Here is a 22,172-nt window from a genome sequence, read left to right on the forward strand (position 1 = left end):
AGGCTGCTTGGGCCTCCTGTGGCCCCTTCACTCGGAGGCCGTGCCTAGCACCCAGCTGTGAGGAGGGGACTCCTGTGCGGCTCTGTCCCTGGGACTTGGTGCGCCCTCCAGTCGTGCTTCTCCAGGGGGTCCCGCTTCCCACAGACACCCCCCCCTCCCCCGTGCCACAGTCACCTTCAAGTTGCTTCCAGTTCCGAAAAGGACGTTTAGTTGCATTTTGAGTTTTTAAGATGCGGGTATTTAAACACTTGGCCAAGTTGTCAAAATGCAAGCTATAGAAAGAGTTAAGGTTTTAGGTACACAGGTGAGGAGCTGGCGGGGTCCAGCCTCTTGCCAGCCATGGGTGAGGATCTTGATTTACAAAGGGTCCTAGAGACAGGGGAACTGTCAGGGAGGTGGCCAAACAGGCCAAGGAGTTGGTCACCACAGGGCCTTCTAGAAATCAAGATGGGCGAGGGCCTGCTTTGTGGGCACCTGCTTCTAAGACCAGGGAGGTGGCACGGTGCCCGCAGCATTGCACTTCTGTCTGCTGGTGGACTTCATTGCCAGGGAAGTGGAGTAAGAAGGATGTGGAGGAGACGATGGCGCCACCAAGCACTGGCCCGTTCAGCGGAGACGGGTGGATAGGATAGACTGGAGCCAGGGTGGGAAGCGCTAAGCTGAGCTCGTAAAGCCACAGCAGTAAGAGTCACAGCCCAGGGCGGCTTGGGCTTCTCATGATATTTTCAAAGTTTTCATCTTGGTGGGGCATTTGGTACATTCCTATTGACACACCTAACAAGAAATGATTCGGTCTTAGAGGCACAGGCAACAAGCCGGAGGCCCCTGACCAGCTTGGGTGCTGGCTGTTGGGGAGGGCCGGGGAGGAGGGCCTGTGGGCTGCAGTGCAGGTCTTGGCTCTGGGGCCCGTTTTATTATTTTTAATCTGTAGCCCAGACGTCTGATTATGGAGTTTGGCAGGTGAGTGTTAGGTAGACACCAAGGTGGGGACCAGGTGAAAATGGGTAAGTGCTCAGAATGAGGTGCAGTGAGGAGAATGTAGAATTATGCCACCAGTTGTGAGTATGTGCACAGCGTAGGAAGTAGGCCACTGTGACAGAACTGTGGATGGAGTGGGGCCAGGCCGTCTGCAGTGCGGGCGCTGGGCTGTGCTTAGAGGGGCTCAGAGGGTGGGGTTGAGGCAGGACCGTCGCTGGTCAGGTTTCTGAAGACTCTCCGCCCCAGGCCTTCAGCTGACAGGCTGTGGGTGACGTGGAGACCCACCTGCAGATAGAGGACTTGGGAATGAAACTGGAGAGAGTCACAGCATGCATGACCTTTCGTGTGTGCAGCCCAAGGGAAGACTGGGCCACTCCGGGTCTTCCTGAGGCCGAGTCGCCTGGCGGACAGCGGCAGTAAAACCGCAGACGGAGTCGCTGAGGGGCGGCTCTGGGTTCCCAGGAGAGTGTCCACGTGGGCAGGACGATTAGGTCCATCCGGGGCCCTGCCTGTGGGCTGAGCAGCGAGCCGGTGACCGTTCAGGGTCCCTGTTCTGACCCAGAGTGTCCGTGTCCCTCGGGCTGTCTGTGGGCCTCTGTCCGGTCCGAGTCTGATTGTCCGCATTGCTGTTCCTTCTCTCCTGCAGTACGAGTTCAAAGCCAAGAACATTAAGAAGAAGAAAGTGAGCATTATGGTTTCAGTGGACGGAGTGAAAGTGATTCTGAAGAAGAAAAAGGTAGGACCTCTGAGCCGGGAGCTGGTGAGGGGTGGGGGCGCGGGCCCCTTCCTGTGAGTCCCGCTCTGGATGGAACCTCCCTTCCCTGCGGGTGGACCACCCCGCGGAGCCGGGTCAGGCAGGCCGTGGCAGGTCAGCCCGTGTCGTGGCGGCTGGCGTCCTCTCCTGTCATCCTCGCGCCCCCAGCACACACTGACACCTTCGCCTTTGCGCCTGGGTCTTGGGAGAGATCATGTCCTAGTGAGGACAGGCCAGCTCGGCGGGTAGGACAAGGGCGGCGGGGAGGGCGAGGGGCGGTGGGGAGGACGAAGGGGGTCGGGGAGGGCGAGGGGCGGCGTGTCCCCCATCACAGCCACTGCTTCAGCCGCCTCTGAAGTAGCCCCTGAGGTCCTCCGTGCTCAGCGTGCGGGAGGCAGGCGGTGCCGCAGGGCAGGGGTGTGGCCTGAGCAGGCCTTCCTCCGCGTGGTGACACCCGCGGCTGTTTTGTGTGTGGCTGTGGGAGGAGGACCGGCGGGTCTGGAACAGGCTGGGGTTGCTGGTGGGCGAGGGAGGGGGTGTGTTTCTAAAAGGTGGGAGGGGCTTGGCTGTGAGAGGGTCTTTCCGTCGACGCTGGAGGCGCCATCACTCAGTCCCACGCGGGCCTCCGGAGCCGCCTGCGCGACCCCGCCGTGGGCAGCCTCGGCCTGGGCAGCCGGGGCCGAGGGGTGCTCAGGGTGGCCGTCTCGTCAGCCCAAGGACTCATCTTCGCTGCCCTCCTCCGTGCCGTCCCTGCGCCGAGGGGCCGGTCGCCCAGACAGTGGGCGTTGAGAGGGTCTCCCGGACTGGAAGCCAAGCCTGCTCTCTCGCACCCCTTCACACTCCTGGGGTTCTGGGAGGAGTTTCGGGCTGCGAGCTGGGAAGTGAGTAGGAGGAAGTAGGACACAACGCACTGTTTATGAAGAACAAACCCCTTTGAAACGCACAGGCTGCAGGGCTGTGACCGCTCATTACGTATCGGACTGTGTGACCCTCCCCCATGGGACCGAGGCCCCCTGGTTCTTATGCGGGGACACCTTTCCTGCCCTCGATGCACACAGCACCCGCAGAGGTGACACCGTCACCAGGTGGGCGAAGGCGGAGCCAGAGGCAGGGCCTGTGACTCACTGTGAAACTCCATCCCGGTACCTCCTGGGCTCCACCTCCGCGGCCGGCTGGAGCAGGCGGTCTAACAGGTCTGCCCAGACCCGGTTCTCGGTTCTTGGACGCCAGGCTGGGGAGGGGAGCCTCGGGCCTGGAGCGCGGGGAGCGCGGGTCCTGCCTGTCGTCATGGAGGTCGCCGGACGGGCGGAGCCCGCTCACAGCGGTCAGCCTCCGTCCTCTGGGCTCCAGGACAGCCTGGGACCTGAGCGTCCCGCGCCACCTCTGTGTTTATAGGATGAGAGGCCGGGGGGCGGGACGTCGGCGTGTCCCTGTGCCCGGGGATGAGACCCAGTGACCCCATCAGGGTCCGGTCAGAGAGCCAGGCCGCGCAGCCCGGAGACCGGCGAGCAGGTGTGCGCCCCGGTGAGGAGGCGGCCTGGGCCTCTGGGGGTCTCTCTCAGAAAATGGCTTCGTCTCCTCGTTTCCACGTTTACTCCCTGTGGCTCCAAACCTTTCAGGCCCTGGTTGGTGTGGCTCAGTGGATAGAGCGTCAGCCCACAGGCTAAAGGTCTTGGGCTCGATTCCTGTCAAGGCATGTTCCTCAGTGGCAGGCTCGATCCCCCGCCCAACCAATCGATGTCTCTCTCTCTGTCTCACCCTCCCTTCCACTCTCTCTAAAACTCAGTGGAAAAATACCCTCCGGTGAGGATGAACCGAAAGCCAAAAAGGAAGCCTGTCCCAAGGGCAGCTTCCGGACAGACCGCGTCTCAGCTGAGCTGAGTCTGTGTCTGGAACTGGGCCTGATGCCGAAGGCTCGCACGTAACCCTCGGGGGCTGGGCTGGTATGGAGGCAGCATTCGGGGATGTAGTGGCGTGTGCGTGTGTGTGTGTGTGTGTGTGTGTGTGTGTGTGTGTGCGCCTCTGTGTGTGGGTCCGTGCCAGGTGTGTGAGTGAAGCTGCTGTGAGGTGGTTCTTCCTGGTGCCCGGGTGCCTGGCGGGCCCAGTCTCCACGGGCCTGAGCGGCGCCCGTGCACGGCCTCTGGGACCCGCAGGGCTGACCACGTGCTGACAGCGTCAGAGCAGATGCTCTGGTCTTGAGGCCTCGCCTCCCTCCTCACTCTCATCCGCGGGAGAGAGTGTTCCTCCCAGTGGCCTGGATGGCACTGCCTCTGGGGCGGGGCAGGGCTCGGTCCCCGCCTGGGAGTGGCAGCCAGTGCTTCCCCAACACATCGGGTGCTCCCCACACATCACGCACGGGGGTGTCCCTGCCCCCCGGTCCCACTCCTGGGCTGCTCCCCAGCAGCTCAGGGCCACCTGCGTTCACGGCAATGAGCACCTCTGCGGCGGCTGCAGGGTTCCTCCCAGCTGCGTCCCGCTCCCCCCTCACCGTGAGAGAGGAGGGGGCGTCTGCCTCCCCGGCCACTGGACAGCGTCGCGCGCCCCTGCCTCTCCGGCATCTTGACTGAGAGTCACCCCTGCTCCCGGGGAGACCCTCCTGAAGGGCCTGTGGGCGGGTGAGACAGCCCTCACGTGTCCTTGGGAGCCGTCAGCTGTGGCTCTGGAGCACACGTGGCCCGTGAGCACCTGGGGCCCGATGTGGGCACTGGTCCGTGGCTGAGGACAAGCTGGCTTATTCATGTGCAGTTTCTCTTGTTGCAGAAGAAGGAGTGGACGTGGGACGAGACCAAGATGCTGGTGATGCAGGACCCCATCTACAGGTAGGCGCTGCCTCGTGGCCGCTGCGCCCACCGTCCCTCCTGGCGCCACGGGGGGCACACAGTTTACACACCCACTGTGCCCGCGGGCCCGGGCCTGCGGACAGCACAGAAGCAGAGCCTGCCGGGGTGAGGGGAGTCTTTCCGCTCAGTGCGCTCAGGGCTGATCCACGCCGCGGGGTCCGGTGAGGCCTTGTCCTCGTGTGTCCGTTTGTCTTACTGGGATTTTGTAATCCGGTGCCTGAGGGTCAGAGCGAGAGAACTGGGTCCCCTCGCTCGGCTGCTCCCACCCACCCTCACGCTCAGCACGGGGGCTTTGGGGTCACTGGAAAGCAGGTCTCATGTGGGTCCCCAGAAACCACGTCCACAGCCAGGCTGGTGATTCCCACAGATCAGGTGACCGCCCCGTGCATCCCCGCCCCGGGAGCGGGTGCCCAGGAGGGAAGCACCCCACTCTCCCGGGGACCAGGGCAGCGCCGCCCCCTTCCCGTCTCCTCCCCGGGATGGGCGTGAGCTGTTCCTGCAGGATTCGTTGGCAGAGGGGTCAGGGCTGGGCCTCCGGTCAGCGGAGAGTCTCGGCTCGCGGGCCCAGGGAGGGGGGTGAGCAGGGCGGGTCTGGCCGTCACCGCACGCACTGCTCACATGTTGCTGAAATCATCGCGACGTTACTGTTACTTTTGCCACCGACTGGGAGGCTCTTCTGGGGACGTGCCCAGCTCTTGTGTTTCTAGCTCCCGGCCGCAGGGCGCATTCACTGGGTGTGTGCCAGCGGAGGGGGAGGTACGGGCATCGAGGGAGGGCCTGGAAATTGGCACCCGTGCTGTGGAGACGCGCAGGGGGTGAGGACGGCACCGAGAGCTTGGGGGCGGGCAGGCCGGGGCGGGGGGCGGGCGAGCCGTCCTGGGCGTGGGGAGAAGAGGGCTCTCTGGTCTGCTGCCCTGTTTGGTGTCGACGGTCAGTCTCGCCATTCAGCCGAAGGCGCGGGTGGGCTGGAGGGGACGTTTTCGCGAAGGAGAGGGCGGTCCCTTTACAAAGGGATGGGGAGCTCCTCGGGGGGAGGCGCAGGGCTGTTATAATGTGTCGTTTCAAGCATTTGTGAGACCTCTAACTAGACGCTGTCGTGCCCGGGCTGTAGGCAGGGTCCCGTGAGGGGAGGGGAGCACGGGGCCTCTCGCGTCTGAAAGGTGACACTCCACAAGCCACTGCCCTTCGGGGGCCTCCCGACATGGATGCTCCTCCCACACCCTCCTCCCAGCCTCCCCAGCCCAGCTCAGCCCTGCTCCCTGCCACTGGGTTTGGGAGAGGGGGGCCAAGCGCCAGAGGTCGAGAAGGACCCAGAAGGGCCAGCGTGTGCTGTCTCCTTCCCGCTCCGGACGGTGCATTCCGGCCCGCACCCCTCCCTTCTCCTGTGCTCTGGGTCACCCCCCGCCCCCCCAGGGAGAGCACGTGTCCTCACTGGGGAGTGACCCTCCCACCAGCCTCACCCCTTCCTCCAGGCAGGAGCCACTCCCCCATCTCCTCCTCGAGAAACCTCCAGCCGAGGCGGGAGGAGCCTCCACTGCGCATGCCGGCTGCTCCACGACCTCTGACCCGTCCCTGTCCCTGCCTGTGCCCCCTCAGGAGTCCCCACCGTCTGGGAAGGTCCTCAGCTGCCCTCCCGGCAGGTCTGTGTGTCCCTACCTCTGTGTTCTGGTCCTGCCTTCACTTGTCCTCCCCCCTCGCTCCCTCACTCCCCATAGACTGCTCCGCCCCCACAGCCAAGTCCTCCCCCTCTCCTGAGACCCCCCTCACCCCTGCCACCCGCTCAGGGTACCTCCTCGCAGCCTGCCTGCTGCCCAGCACTTGGCAGGAACCATGCCCTGTTCTCACCTCCAGACTCACTTCCAGGCCCTTCTGCGCTGCCCCCTCTTCTGTCTGTTCCCCTCTCGCCCACCTGAGTGCTACGGTGACCTCGTCTTTCCTGAACAGCCCTCTGCGCCGGCTGTGGGTCTCCTGACGGGGCACAGGGGTCTCTGCTCGGCCGGGTCAGTACAGGGTCCCCTCCTTCCTCCTCTCACCCCCGCTCACACGGCACCCTTCGCCCTGAGTCCAAAGCGCCAGAGCGCAGAGATCAGGCGTGGCCCCTGCTCGTGGTCCTCACCGCACCTCCTGCTGCCTCTGAGGGGCCTCAGGTAAGTGTCCAGGGGAGTGTGGCCGAGGACAAGGCGCAGTGACCAAGTGATGAGGCTCGTTACTGAAAATAAAGCAGCGAAGAGGTTACTCCTCGTCCCCCTCCACACGCCAGTGCACAGCCCTCGGATGGACGACGGCGCTCTGCACAGACCCGTCGGGGCTGCCTCCCGCGTCGCGGGGTCCCCTGCAGGCCTGGGCCTGAGGCTCTAAGAGGAGGTGGTTGGCCGGGAGCAAGAGCTCCCCGAGTGACAGGGAGAGGCTGCCTTACCTCAGGAGGCACAGGAGGGTCAGAGGGACAGTCTGACCACAGAGAGTGGGTGTGGGAAAGCCATTGTCTGGGAGGGGGACAGAAACGTGTGGCCTCAGTCCTGCCACCGGAGCAGCCACTTGTCCTGGGAGCCCGAGCACAACACCACGAAAGTGGGACACACATGTTTTGAGTACTGCAGTGCCCGAGGCCTGGACAGGCCTATAGCACATAGTAGGTGCTTCATAAGCTGCATGACACACTCGGCACGGGAACCTCCTGTTGGCTGCACTGACGTGCTCCAGGCACTGAGCCTCCCCCTGCCTTCGGGCCAAAAGCACCGCCGAAGGGAGACTGAGCCAGCGGGGCAGTGAGTGGACCCCGGTGGCCAAGCGGAGCGTCCGAGGGCCTCCCCTCAGCCCCCTGCGGCCTCAGGGCGCCACTGCCCTGACAGGGCGGGAGACGCAGTCAGGGCCCCACAGAAACCTCCCGTTAGCTGCCTTCCGGGAGGGGCGCTGCAGGGACGGCTCAGACCTGCCCCTCCACTCGGCCCCCACTTGCCGGTATCTCGCTCTGAGCTGCGTTGTTGTCTTGAATGAACAAAGGGAATCGATGTAGAATTTGGGCAAAGCCCTGGAGAGTCTCGGCTGGGACCGTGTGCGAGGCGAACGCTGTCCTGCCCTGGCCACTCTCCCCACCACCGGCATCGGCAGGGCCCTGACCGGCCTCGGAAGACCCGGGAGACTGCCCAGGACAACTCACTGCTGTGCATACTTCCAAAGTTGTGGGTGTGAGGACAGTTTATGGGCCCGTAGAGGGTCATCGAGTCCAGGTAGGACTGGGGCCGTGAGGGGGTCGCCTCTTGAGCCGGCGGGCCTGCCACCTGTCCCGCTGCAGGAGGGAGACAGCCTCACCTTCCTGACGCCGTGCTGGGCGCGTGGGCACGTGGTGTCGGCATCCTGTGTGGATGCCCACACACACCCTCTCGCATGTGGGTTCAGGTCACAGAAGCGGACAGGCCCATGTGGGAGAAGCCTTTACGGTCCAGGTGCCCCAGGAATCACATGGGGGAGGGGCTTGGCACAGGGCCTGGTCTCGCCCTGGGTGTAAGGACCACGTAATGGAACAGAGGAAGGGCCACTGTGTGACCAGGTGAGGGGAGGGTGCTCTGGATCTGGAGCTGCAGCCCTTGGTCAGTAGGATTGGGTAGGACGGTGTCTCAGTGTCCCCACGGCACCCGGGCATCCAGGCATCCCGCCCTGCCCAGTGCAGGCGCTGTGTCTCGGGCAGCCGGTGGGCCCACCTCTGAGAGCCCCTCCACGGGGCTTCCTTTCCGGCCAGACAGGCCGCAGCTGCGCAGAGGGGTGGCGGAGGCCTGAGGCCATGCGTGGAATTCAGGAAAAAGTGGGAACGCTGAAGGGATGCAGTCCTCACACCCGAGGCCCGAGGCCCCGAGCAGCGCTGCGGCCCCGGGGGAAGCCGGATGTGTGGGGTCTAGTGGCCGGTGCGCCAGTCATCGCCCAGGTCCGCTTTGAGCCCCGTGTCCCTGACCCCATCCCACCCCCAGGGTCTCCTGGGAGCCCGAGGCTGTCCGTCGCCCTTGTGTTTTCTGTGTTGGTCTCGTGGGAGCAGCCTCGGTCCTCGGCCTCGTGCCCACCGTCGGGTGCGTCGGTGTGCTCCGTGCACATGTGGTAGACTGAATTCATTTCTTCACTCTGGGCAGAATTCCCGGGGGTGGTGCATTCGTTCTGTAGGCGTTTACTTGGAACTGAGCGATGGATGAGTAAACCAACCCACCGGTCCACACACAAACCTCTGTTGAGCCCTGAGCGCGGCCCCGCAGGCCTTTGGGGGGTGACACAGGAGGTTCGCTGAGAGCGCACGGACGTGTGCGCTGCTGGGAGGTGACAGACAGCACACGGGGACTGTGAGAGCGCAGCATGACCCCTGGGACACGGGCGGGAAGTGAGGTGACCTGTTCCACTGTGCGGGGAGGGAGCTGCCTCAGGAGGTGCCCGGCCTCCTGCAGGCGAGCGGGTGGCCGTCCCGCTGCTGCTCATCGCCTTGTTCTTCGCTGGCCTGGGTGGGAGGCGCTGTGGAGGCAAGAGCAGCAGATGGGAAGGATGGCTGCGCGAGCTCCGCGGCTGCGTCTCCGGCCCTGAGTCGCCTGGACGCCCGCTTTGGGGGCAGGCGCTGCTGCGCTGCATTTCCTCCTGGGTGGCCGGACGTGCCGTCCTCATACCCAGGTACACATGACAAGTGTGTGCCCACGCCCACACGGACATCTGTCCCTGGGTGACGGGACCAGTCCCTCCCTGGCCTTTGTTGGCTGCTGGGGAGGCGGGGCCCTGAGAGACCACGGCTCAGCCTCCAGCCTCCATGGCCTCAATGCCTCTTGGCACCACCTTGCCGCTGAGGAGCTGGGGGAGAGAGCGGGGCCACAGCCCGGGCGCTCTGAGCACAGGGCATGGCCCTGGGTCGGGCACTGGCTGGGGACGCGCGAGCTCTGGTGATGGTGACTTTGCCCTGAAGGTCTGTGCTGACCTCCCTCCACGGGAATAGGGAGGTCTCACTGCCTTGGAAGCAAAAGGGTAACTGTTAGGGGGTGGAGGGAGGGGAGGGAGGGAGAGGGGCAGACTCGGGGAAGCCTCGCTGCAGCCCGCCCTGTGGGAGGGAGGACCAGGTCCTCCCAGGGGACGGGGCCCAGGACCAGCTGGCAGCCTGGCAGACCTTGGGCCTGAGGCCAGCAGGTGACATCACTGGGGAAATCTCCGAGTGGAGTCGGAGAGAATGAAAGCCTGGGAGTGTGCGGGTGTCAGTCCGTCCGCGGCTGCCGCCCACTGGGCGAGAGGAAGCTCCCCGGAGCTCCTGGCGGGAAGGTGTGGGGGTGCAGTTGGTCCGGGAGAGCAGGGGCGGTGCCAGTAGGACGTGAGGGAGAACCTGTCGCAGCTGTGAGCTTAGCCCCCGAGAGGGAGAGGCCGGCGGGACGAGGGCGGTTGCCGGGTCTCACTAGGCTTAGAACCAGTTGGGGGCTTCCTCCTCATGCTGGCGCGCAGCAGGACAGTGTAATAAGTGAGACATCCGTGTGGCCTTCCCCCGAGGAGCGCGGGACCGCTCCAGCGCCCGCCTTCCTCGCCGCAGCCTGTCCCGGTCACTCCGCCCAGAGCCCAGGCTTCTTTCCAGCCACGTGCGGTGCGGGCTGCTGGGCACCGCGTCCTCTGGGGCTGCGTGTAAACTTCGCGGTGCAGGTGTGCGCCAGGCACAGACGGGCCCTCCACCCTCGGGTGGCCTCTGTGAGTCCCGAGGCTGCCGGGGCGTCACAGCTGCCACGGAGGCAAGAAGAGGACCGTGGCCCGTTCGGAAGGGTGTGCAGTTGGCACTCAGGGAGAGACCGGAAGGACTTGTCCCTGAGGGAGTCCACAGCTCTGATTGGCTTTCAGAGGGAAATGGCGTCTGTGTTTAAAATACCCCTGTGCTGGCAGCAGGGGGGTGGCTCGGTGGAGGGGAGACACAGAGGCTGGAAAGATCCAGGCGAGCTAAGGAGCTGGACGCAGGCAGCAGCGCGGCCCTGGGAGTGGAGAAAGGGATGCACTTCAGAGATGAGCGCCAGGCCCTGGGGATGGAGGAAGGGCCAGGGGTCTTGTGCAGGATCCGGCCCATCCGCACACTCTCAGGAGAAGGAAGACACATCTGCCGGGGGCACAGCGACCTTGGGGAGCTTGGGAGGCAGGCAGGAGGCAATGCTGGGGAGGATGGGCCGGCCTGGAGCCCTGGCCGTCTGTGAACAGAATAGTTGTCACAACAGACCATGTGGCTCTGGACCGAGAGGCGGCTGCATTTGGGAAAGGGGTCTGTCCCCTTGAGGGGCCACCTCGTCTCCGGCTCCGATGGGGGTGGAACGGTTCCGGGCAGCACAGGAGTCCAGATGGGGCTGCTGCTGACTGCGGGGCCCTGTCCCGCGCCATTGCCCGTGTCACGTCTGGAGCTGCCTCTGCTCGCAGGGCGCCTGGCGCAGAGCGTTCCTCGCGGACGTGGCACCAACCACGTTCTCAGGGTTCCCTGTGCTTCTCCACAGGATCTTCTATGTCTCTCACGACTCCCAGGACTTGAAGATCTTCAGCTACATCGCCCGAGACGGTGCCAGCAACGTGTTCAGGTGCAACGTGTTTAAGTCCAAGAAGAAGGTAAAGGGACAGGCCTACCCCTGTGGTCTCCTGCTGGACCCAGTGCCTGGCGCTGACTCTCTCCCTGGTGCCACGGGTCTGGAGGCACTGCTGCCAGAGGGATGCCTAGGAGGTGCCACTCCCCTGGTGACGTGCCCTTTAGTCTCGTCTGCACTCTGTACCTCGTGACGGACGGACACAGGTTCCCGTCGGGTCAGCCTCGGGAGGGACACGGCTGAGCAGGGGTGGCCGCTCTTTGGCCCTTCCTCTCCACGCTGTCCACCGGTGAGGCTGCGAGGCGACACGTGGCGCGTAGTTTAGGCGTGGGGGTGACCGCGTGGTCCTGGGTGGCTGCCTTTGCACAGTAACCCTGATCTGGAGTAAGTGAACCTGGGCAGCTATGGGGCTTGCTTCCTCTTCCCCCTCCAGGCCCACACACCCATCTCGCCGCACCCTCTGCAGCCTGCACGGTGCTCTGTGGGTCACTGTACCCACGGCTCAGCGTCCCCGGCTATAAAGCCGGAAGGAAGGAGGTTTCCCAGACATACCGTAAGGCACTGGCACTGAGCGCCCGTCTCAACCTGCCAGCAGCTCCAGAGTTGGCGAAACCCATGTGACTTGGTTTAACCCAGCGCTTCTCAAACCGATGTGGCCATGGAATTGTGCCCCCCTGGGACGAGTCAGCACGGACCGTTCTGCAGGAGGGGTGTCGGGAGGACTGTGTGCCCGGAAGGTCCGTCCACCGAGCCTGGCCGCATCCACCACAGGCCCTCCGTGCCCTCCTTCGATGCAGTGACGTCTTGTGCGTCAGGCATCTGAGTAGGTCTGCAGGCGCCTGGTCAGGTTGGGGTGGTAGGAGTCACAGGTGACAGGCAGGGGCCTGGGCCTTGGGCCCGTCCCACCCGCTCCACAGAGACTACACTTTGCTGAGGCAGCTGAGCTCCTGTCCCAGGCGTCCTGCTTGATTGTGGGCCTGGACGGGAGAGGGAGGCAGGCAGTGGAGACCGCATGGCCGGGGCCCCGAGAGGAAGTGGGGGCTGTGTCAGCTGTGTGTCGCAGGCCATGGCGGGGAGGGGGGAGGAGCAGTGCCCGCATGGCAGGTCGGTGCTCTCCAACAGCTGCCGCAGAGAGGGAGTGCCCTCTGAGCTACTCAGGGCTTGGCCCCACGTCTGACGTGGTTTTGTTCAGAGACTGGGCCCCGGGGCCTTGGAGTTTATCAGAGTGACAAGTGGCAGGTTATAACTTACAAAGTGTTTTACTATCTGATCGTACTCGATCCTTGTAACGCCTACTGATGATCGATGTTTCTAACTCTCTATCCCTCTCCCTGCCTCTCTGTAAAAAATCAATAAAATATATTTTAAAAAAAAAAGACACAGATTTTCACCCGCAGTTTGCAGTAAATCGAGGCTCCGAGAGACTGAAGGACCTGCCCCGAGTCTCATGAAGAAGCACAGGTTCGGGTCAGGGAGCCGCACAGAAACCCACTGAGCTGGAGCCTGGGAAAAGGGACCTTTTGCTATTGGCTTTGCCTGCCATCTCCTTAGTGACACGGGCAGTGGGGTCGAGCCTGCTTCTGCCAAATGGATTAACCCAAGGAGATTCCTGCCACCCAGTGACAAAAAGTGGTCATCACTTCCCGGTCACTCCCAGCTCTCAGCTAATTCTGACCTTTGGCCGGTCTCCTGTCCCTGTGCCCTGGCCTGGGAGGCCTGGCAGCCAGGAGCAGCTTCTAGGCCCTGGGCTGCCATCAGACGTCTTGGGCTGGGAGCCCCTCGCTGAGCTATAGCTGGAGGGGCGGTGTCCACGCCCAGAAATAGAAGGGACTTGTTCACCAAAGGAAGCAGGGTGGGAGGCAGGGCGTCTGCCGGGCGTGCTTACCTTTCGGTCCGGGGAGAAAGCAGGTTGGGAAGAAGTTGTAAATGGCAGGTCACAGGAGTGCTTGGGGCAGGTGTCACAGGCACGCCTCTAGGTTGTGGGAGGTCGGCAGGGAGAGCTCTCGCCTGGAGCCTCACGCTGTCCGTGGTGTGGGAGAGCCTCACATGAGCTCCTCATTGCTGGGTGTTGCTGTCCCCATCACATCCATGCCCCATGTGGGCACCCATGGCAACTTCTCGTGCACGGTTGCCCTCACCTCACAGCTCCCTGTGGGGACAGGTTGTCTCTTGCTGGTTGAGAATGTGGGTCAGGTGTCGACCTTCCTGGAAGAGGATCACCCTGTGCCCGGAAGTCAGATCCACTATAAAACTGACCCCCTTAGTGAGCAACATTCTGGTGTCACCTCAATCAAATGATATGATCAAGGCCATTCAAGAACCTGCCAGGCATACAGGCCCACCTCCCAGCCTGGAGCCGAGGACCCTGGCTGCTCCTCTGTGTCGAAGCCACGCACCCTTACTTGCTTCAGGATCACAAGTTTGCAATCATGATAGACATAGGCCTCCATCTTTACTGAGGCTGACCGTGCATCCTGCCTGTTGATCCCGTGGAAATGGGGCCCAGGTGGGGGCGGAGCTTATCACTGCGACGGGATGGTCCACAGCTGCTCCCAGGCTCCATGCCTGGAACTCAGGCACCTGCGGAGAGTCCTGAGTGACAGGTATAGACCCAGTGAGCCTGGAGAGCGAATAGACACTCACTTGTGAGACCTGCCCACTGTTTCCTCGCTCCTCCCACCCTCATCACCGTCATCGTCCTCATCTTCCCAGGCACCTGCATTTTCGGCTTCCAATTACTCTGACCCCCAGGAGCCGTGCAGCAGAGAGCTGTCCCAGACAGTGACGCTGGGGCCATCAGGGTCCACATGAAGTCAGCTGCGGAATAAGGCTGATGACTACCATCTTTCCCATGTACACAGGGCTCAGATCCCCAGAGTTTGCAAGACCAGCTAACAACACGGTCACTTAAGATGAGAACAGAAAACAGATTCACGAAAACTGGAATTACAACTAAAATACAATAAACTACCTAAATAATCAATAGAAAACTCACAGGAAAGAACCGTGATACCCGAGGACTGAAAGTGGAGACCGCATAGAGACTGGTAGGGTGGGCGGAAGCCTGAAAGGGCTGGCCAGGTGCCCACAGACAGCAAATGAAGTCCTGGAGAGATATCCCAGCTGTGGGGGTTGCCACTGAGAACTCTGGGATCTAATCCCCAAGCTGAGCCTCCTAGCCGAGAGCATCACAACTGAGGAGGATACCCACATAACATCTGGCTGTGAAAAGGAGCAGGGCGCTGTCTGCCAGAGAGTAACAGCTGAAAATTCAGGCACCCTCTTAAAGGACCAACACACAAAATTCCTGTGGAACCACCCACCTTGTGCTCTGGCAGAGGGAGGGTAAAGTGGACTGGAGCTGTGAGAGCAGAAGCCAGGATTGTGGACTCCAGGGTTAGAGCTCAGAAGGCAGACACCCTGAGGCCACTTAAGAGACTAAAAATAACAATTAGCCTCCAGGCAAAAGGAGTTGCCCCACCCTGTTGAAAAAAATTCTCATCACACCTGAGGACGATTGCCTGGGGGGCAATTCAACTCAGAATCCTATCAGTCTATAGCAGGGGAGGGCAAACTTTTTGACTTGAGGGCCACCATGGGTTCTTAAACTGGATCGGAGGGCCGGAACAAAAGCATGGATGGAGTGTTTGTGTGAACTAATATAAATTCAAAGTAAACATCATTACATAAAAGGGTATGGTCTTTTTTTTTTTTTTAGTTTTATTCATTTTAAATGGGCCGGATCCGGCCCACGGGCCGTAGTTTGCCCATGGCTGGTCTATAGGCAGAGGCCATCTCTGGAGGCTTTGAGTCTTTGCCTGATCTAATTAGTCAGAAACAGCCTGTAACACTGTCCTGCACTACAGATTGACAGGCGTAAAGGATCTACCTAATACAAGCATGTCAAACTAGCGGCCCGCAGGCTGCATGTGGCCCACAACGAATGTTTTTGCAGCCCAGCCAATATATGGTATGTAAGAAATGTTTTAAAAAAAATTTAACTTAATTTTTACAATGTCCTTTTATACATAATCCTATGTAATAAAAGCCTAGGTGGTCCTCGCGCCCTCATGTGTGACATCGTCACAAGATGGCCACCACAAGATGGCCACATGCACAGCGGAGTCAGGGCTTGGCGGCCCCTCCACACGGTGAGGCCTGGGTGGTTCCGGCATCTCTGCTGCATTGCGCGAAGGAGGCAGGTCCTGGTGGAAGAGGCGGGTCACAGCAGGGGAGGACAGTTGTGGGCAATCGGGCTGGCAGGAGAGGACAGTTGGGGGCAATCAGGCCAGCAGGGGAGGGAAGTTGGGGGCAATCAGGCTGGCAGGGGAGCAGTTAGGCATCAATCAGGCCGGCTTGGGAGTGGTTAGGAGGCGATCAGGCTGGCAGGCAGAAGAGGTTAGGGGCAATCGGGCAGTCAGGCAGGTGAGTGGTTAGAAACCAGCGGTGCCAGATTGTGAGAGGGATGTCTGAAGAGTCCCAGATTGGAGAGGATGCAGGCCCGGCTGAGGGACACACCCCCTCCCTCATGCACGAATTTCGTGCACCGGGCCTCTAGTCTATATATATATAAAAGACTAATATGTTAAGTGTCCATCCAGGTAATGACATCATGTAGCAATGCCCGCTTCCTCTCTCTCATGACTAGCCTCCTTGCAGTTTCTTTAGCCCAGGAACACAACTTGCTTTATAGCCAGGTGGAAACATTTTACACTTTAACCAAATGTCTGTGAAGCATTTTCCATGCCTCATCTCATTTGATCCTCACAGAAGTCCTGGAATAGGTAGATAGGAGACTCGGTGGAATCCTATTTTCCTTTCATTAGCCAGAAAACAGAGATTTAGAAAGTTTAGAAACTTGACCCAACTGAAAAGATGTAGGAAATGATGGACCTTGAATAATACTTCAGGTTTTCTCACTGTGCAGAATATAGTCAAACACTGCTGCAATTAAATATTTTACCCTTTGTTATCCCTGCATGATCTACAATAATAATCTGCTTTGTGCTGATACTTACTGCTGTGTTGCTGACAATTACCTGAAAGAGAAGTTGGGGTGCTTCACTAGGCTGAAAAAAGTTTAGCTAAATCAGAAAGCAGATCTAATTAAGCAAGTTTATTCTATATATGTAAAAGGCTAAGTTGACTTGCGCATGTGCGATGCATATAAAGCTCTCGCTGGCACCAATCACCCACATGTGTTTCCATCTGTCATTGTTGATCATGAATTTGATTGCTATTTCTATTATAGAGAAAGGGCGATTAGCAATATTAAAATATTTTTTCTAATTAATTTCCTTTCAATGTGCATGAATTCGTGCACCAGGCCACTAGTTATTAATAACGAACTACAGTGTTCACTAATGACTGATTACTATAATCATGTTGCATTTATTTCTCTTACGCACCTTATGCGCAGATGCACTATTCTCTCCACTAATACTAGCAGTGAATATTTTAGCAGCCGATTGCCACATCATTAGTCTTGGACTGACTTGTTTGGTGTGCGCAACAGGAAATATTTCACTTTCAGATAACAAGAAAAATAGGTTTATTTGCGTTACGCTTATTAATTTGTGCAGTTATTCAGTGTCTGGTAAGTTAATATTCAAGAAAAATATTAATTTTTATTAAAATGTTCTATTATTTTATATTAATGATGACTCATTTAACTCAGCCCTTTGTATTCAGCATGTCTCTATCAAAATAAACCTATGTTTCTATGAAAATTGAAGCTTTTGTAGCCTACATAAACTTAAACCTTGTTTATTTGTCCTGTTTTAGCCTTTGAGTTTGACCTGCTTGACCTAATACATAATCACAAACCCAGACAGCTAAAATGAGGAGACAAAGAAACAACCCCCAAATGAAAGAACTAAATTCTCCAGAAGAAGAGATAAATGAAGCAGAGATAAGAAATTTATCTTAAACAGAGTCCATAGTAATGATTTTAAAGATGCTCAACAGTATGAAAACAGATATACTATGAAAAAGAACACTCTAAAATAAAGAATGACATAACACAAATAACACATTGGAAGGAATATACAACATATTAGAGGAAGCTGAGGATAGAATCAGTGAATTAGAAGAAAAAGTTGAAAATATCACTCAATCACAAGACCAAAAAGAAAAAAAAACAATTATAAAATGGTGACAGCTTAAGGGAGCTGTGGGACAACATAAAACGTAAAAATATTCGAATAGCAGGTGTACCAGAAGAGGCAGGAAGGTAGAAAGTGATAAAGAACATGTTTGAAGAAATAATGGCAGAAAATTTCCCTAACCTGGTGAAGGAAAAAGTCACACAAGTTTAGGAGGCACAGAGAACCCCAAGCAAGAAGGACCCAAACAGGCCCATGCCCAAATACATCATAATTAAATGCAAGATATTAAAGACAAAGAGAGAATCTTAAAGGCAGCAAGAGAAAAGCAAACTGTTACCTACAAAAGAGTTCCTATAAGGCTGACACCTGATTTCTCATTAGAAACTCTACAGGCCAGAAGGGAATATCATGTAGTACTCAAAGTAATGGAAAGCAAGGCTCTGACACCAAGATTACAATATCCAGCAAGGCTATCATTCAAAATAGACGGTCGAATAAAGAGTTTTCCATAAAAAATAAATAAATAAAAAGGTTAAAGGAGTACATCACCACCAAGCCAGCTATATAAGAATTGCTGAAGGGACTGCTGTTATGAAAAAAAGAAATAGAGAGAGAAACCTAGGATATAGAATTAAAATGGCAATAAATAAGTGCCTATCAGTAATATCCTTAAATGTAAATGGATTAAATGCTCCAATCAAAAGGCATAGGGTAGCTGAATGGATACAAAAACATAACCCAACTATATGCTGTCTACAAGAGACCCACCTCAGAACAAAAGACACACACAGGATGAGAGTGAAGGGACGGAAAAAATTTTTCCATGCAAATGGAAATAAATAAATAAATAAAAGCTGGAGTAGCAATATGCATATCCGACAAAATAGATTTCAAAATGAGGGCCATCACAAGAAACAACAAAGGTCACTACATAATACTAAAGGGATCAATCCAACAAGAGGCTATAACCCTGGTAAACAGATATGCACCAATATAGGAGCACCTAATTATATTAAAAAAAAAAAAAAAAAAACTTCTGAAGGACTTTAACAGAGAGATTGACAATAATGCAGTCATAGTAGGGGACTTTAATACCCCGCTGACTTCACTGGATAGATCTTCCAGACAAAAACTTAACAAGGAAACAGTGACTCTAAAGGACGCACTGGATCAGATGGATTTAGTTGACATTTATAGAACATTTCACCCCAAAGCAGCAGAATATACATTCTTCTCAAGTGTACATGGACCATTCACAAAGATGAACTTCATATTGAGACACAAAACAAGTTACTACACGTAAAAGAAAATTGAAATATATCAAGCATTTTTTCGGATCACAGTGGAATGAAATTAGAAATCAACTACAGTAAAAACACCCAAAAACATTCAAACACATGGAGGCTAAATAGCATGTTATTAAACAATGAATGGGTTACCAATGAGATCAAGAAAGAAATAAAAAACTTCCTGGAAATAAATAAAAATGAGCATACAATAACCCCAAATCTCTGGGACATAGCAAAAACAGTCTTGAGAGGGAAGTTTATAGCACTACAGGCATACCTCAAAAAACAGGAAACATCAGCAATATACTATTTAACTCTACAACTTAAAGAACTAGAAAGTGAACAACAAGAAAAGCTCAGAGTAAGTCGAAGGAAGAAATAATAAAGATTAGAGCAGAAACAAATGACATAAAGACCAAAAAAACAACAACAAACAAACAAAAAAACCCAACCAGTGAAACCAAGAGTTGGTTCTTTGAAAGGATAAGCAAAATTGATAAACTGTTAACCAAATTCATCAAGAAACAAAGAGAGAGGGCCCAAATAAATAAAATCAGAAATAAAAGTGAACACCACGACACCACAGAAATACAAAGGATTGTAAGAAAATACTATAAACAACTATATGCCAACAAGCTGGACAATGTGGATGAAATGGACAAATTCCTCGAAAATTACAATCTCTCAAAACTGAATCAGGAGGAATCAGAAAACCTGAATATGCCAATAACAGCTGAGGAAATAGAAGCAGTAATCAAAAAACTCCTAGCAAACTAAAGCCTAGGTCTGGATGGCTTTACTGGGTAATTGTATGAAACATTCAAAGAACTAACACCTATACTCCTCAAACTATTCCAAAAAATCCAAGAGGAAGGAACACTTCCAAGCTCTTTCTGCGAAGCCAGCATTATCCTGATTCCAAAACCAGATGAAGACACTACAAAGAAAGAAAATCACAGGCCAATATCCCTGATGAACATAGATGCTAAAATCCTCAACAAAATATTAGCAAGTTGCATCCAGCAATATATTAAAAAGATCATGCACCATGATCAAGTAGGATTTATTCCAGGAATCCATGGCTGATACAATATTCGCAAATCAATAAACGTGATACATCACATAAACAAACTGAAAGACAAAAATCACATGATTATATCAATATATGCAGAAAAAGCTTTCGACAAAATCCAACACCCATCCTATATAATAAAAGCCTAATATGCAAATCGACCAACTGGTGGAACGACTGGTCTGTATGAGGCACACTGACCACCAGGAGGCAGATGCTCAATGCAGGAGCTGCCTCCAGCCCAGAGGCCTCAAGCCGGCTGGTGAGTAGGCCAGCACCACCCCCCTATCGCGGGCCAGGCCTAGGGACCCTACCCACGCATGAATTTTGTGCACCGGTCCTATAGTTTTTGATAAAAATTCTCAACAAAATGGGACTAGAGGGAGCCTATCTCAACATGATAACGGCCATATATGACAAACCTACAGCGAACATCATACTCAATGGGCAAAAACTAAAACCCTTTCCCCTAAGAACAGGAACAAGACAGGGGATGTCCTCTTTCACCACTCTTATTCAGCATAGTACTGGAAGTCCTAGCCACCATGATCAGACAAGAAGTAGAAATAAAAGACATCCAAATTGGAAAAGAAGAAGTTAAACTGTCATTATTCATAGATGACATGATATTGTACATAGAAAACCCCAAAGACTTCAACAAAAAACTACTAGACTTAATAAATGAATTTGGCAATGTAGCAGGATACAAAATCCACACCCAGAAATCTATGGGTTTTTTATACAACAATAATGAACTTATAGAAAGAGAAACTAAAAAAAAAAAAAAAAAAAAAAATCCCATTTACCATTGCAATAAAAAAAATTGAGATACCTAGGAATAAACTTAACCAAAGAGGTAAAAAACTTGTACTCAGAAAACTACAGGATGTTGAGAAGAGAGAGAGGTAGATATAAACAAATGGAAGAACATACCATGTTCATGGATTGGTAGAATCAACATCATTAAAATGCCCATACTACCCAAAGCAATCTACAGATTTGATGCAATCCCTGTTAAAATACGAACAGCATATTTCACAAAGCTAGAACAAATACTCCAAAAAATTACATGGAATCAAAAAAGACCCCAAATAGCTGCAGCAATTTTGATAAGGAATAACAAAGTTGGAGGAATCACAATACCAGATATTAAGTTATACTATAAAGCCTCCGTAATCAAAACTGCCTGGTACTGGCACAAGAATTGGCATATTGATCAATGGAACAGAACAGAGACCACAAACATCAATCCAAGCCATTACGCTCAATTAATATTTGACAAAGGAAGCAAGAGCATACAGTGGAGTCGAGATAGTCTCCTCAATAAATGGTGCTGGAAATATTGGATAGATACATGCAAAAAAATGAAACTAGATCACCAACTTACCCCATACACAGGAATAAACTCAAAATGGATAAAAGACTTAAGTGTAAGTCATGAAACCATAAAAATCCTAGAAGAAACCATAGGCAGCAAAATCTCAGACATCTCTCATAGCAATATGTTTACAGATACCTCTCCTAGGGCAAAGGAAACTAAGGAGAAAACAAATGGGACTACGTCAAAATAAAAAGCTTCTGCAGAGCAAAAGAAACCATCAGCAAAATGAAAAGGGAGCCCACTGCATGGGGGAACAAATTTGGCAACGATACATCTGATAAAGGGTTAATATCCAAAATACATAAGGAATTCATACAACTTAACAAAAGGAAGACAGACAATCCAATTAAAAGTGGCCAAGAGACATATGAAAAAATGCTCAAAGTCACTAATCATCGGAGAGATACAAATCAAAACAACAATGAGGTACCACATCACACCTGTCAGAATAACTACCATCAACAAATCAACAAATGGCAAGTGCTGGCGAGAATGTGGAGACAAGGGAACCCTAGTACTCTTCTGGTGGGAATGCAGACTGATGCAGCCACTACAGAAAACAGTATGGAGTTTCCTCAAAAAATTAAATATGGATCTGCCATTTGACCCAGTGATCCCACTTCTAGGAATATATTTATTCTAAGAAACCTGAAGTTCCGATCAGAAAGGATATATGCACCCCTATGTTCCTAGCAGCACAGTTTACAATAGCTAAGATCTGGAAACAGCCCAAGTGCCCATCAGCAGGTGAGTGGATAAAGAAGCTGTGGTACATCTACACCAGGGAACACTATGCAGCAGTAAAAGAGAAGGCTCTCTTACCCTTTGGGACAGCACGGAGGGGCCTGGAAAGTTTCATGCTAAGTGAAATAAGTCAGAGAAAGACAAGTATGACATGATCGCACTCATATGGGGAACCTAAGTAACAAAATAAACTGATGAACGGAATGGACCCAGAGGCATGGAAGCAGGGAAGGAGGCGGAATCTCAGAGGGAAGGAGGGGGTGGGTGGGTGGGTGGGAGGTAATCAACCAAAGACCTTGAATGCATGCATGCATGGCCCATGGACACAGACAATAAGGTGCTGAAGGCCTGGGGTGGGGAGGGAGAGGATGGTGGTGGGCGGGAGGGGGTTAATTGGGGAAGAAGGGGACAAATGTAATACTTTCAACAATAAAGAATTACTTTAAAAAGATT

At 54.7% G+C, this 22,172-nt stretch overlaps 1 protein-coding gene across 6 annotated transcripts in view; it reads left to right on the top strand.

Moving 5' to 3' along the window:
- Positions 1 to 22,172, top strand: part of LOC118672930 (carboxyl-terminal PDZ ligand of neuronal nitric oxide synthase protein-like) — a 115,939-nt gene that overhangs the window by 68,675 nt on the left and 25,092 nt on the right. For 4 of the 6 annotated variants that reach the window (XM_036343084.1, XM_036343080.1, XM_036343082.1 and 1 more), the window contains 3 exons: positions 1,625 to 1,714; positions 4,478 to 4,551; positions 11,043 to 11,151. In XM_036343084.1, coding sequence (XP_036198977.1) covers positions 1,625 to 1,714; positions 4,478 to 4,551; positions 11,043 to 11,151 — 273 coding nt within the window. The remainder of the gene's footprint in view (positions 1 to 1,624; positions 1,715 to 4,477; positions 4,552 to 11,042; positions 11,152 to 22,172) is intronic. The other 2 variants (XM_036343081.1, XM_036343083.1) reach the window with 1 other exon arrangement.

Source organism: Myotis myotis, unplaced genomic scaffold (assembly GCF_014108235.1).
Source record: "Myotis myotis isolate mMyoMyo1 unplaced genomic scaffold, mMyoMyo1.p scaffold_m19_p_18, whole genome shotgun sequence".
NCBI classification, from domain to species: Eukaryota; Metazoa; Chordata; class Mammalia; order Chiroptera; family Vespertilionidae; genus Myotis; species Myotis myotis.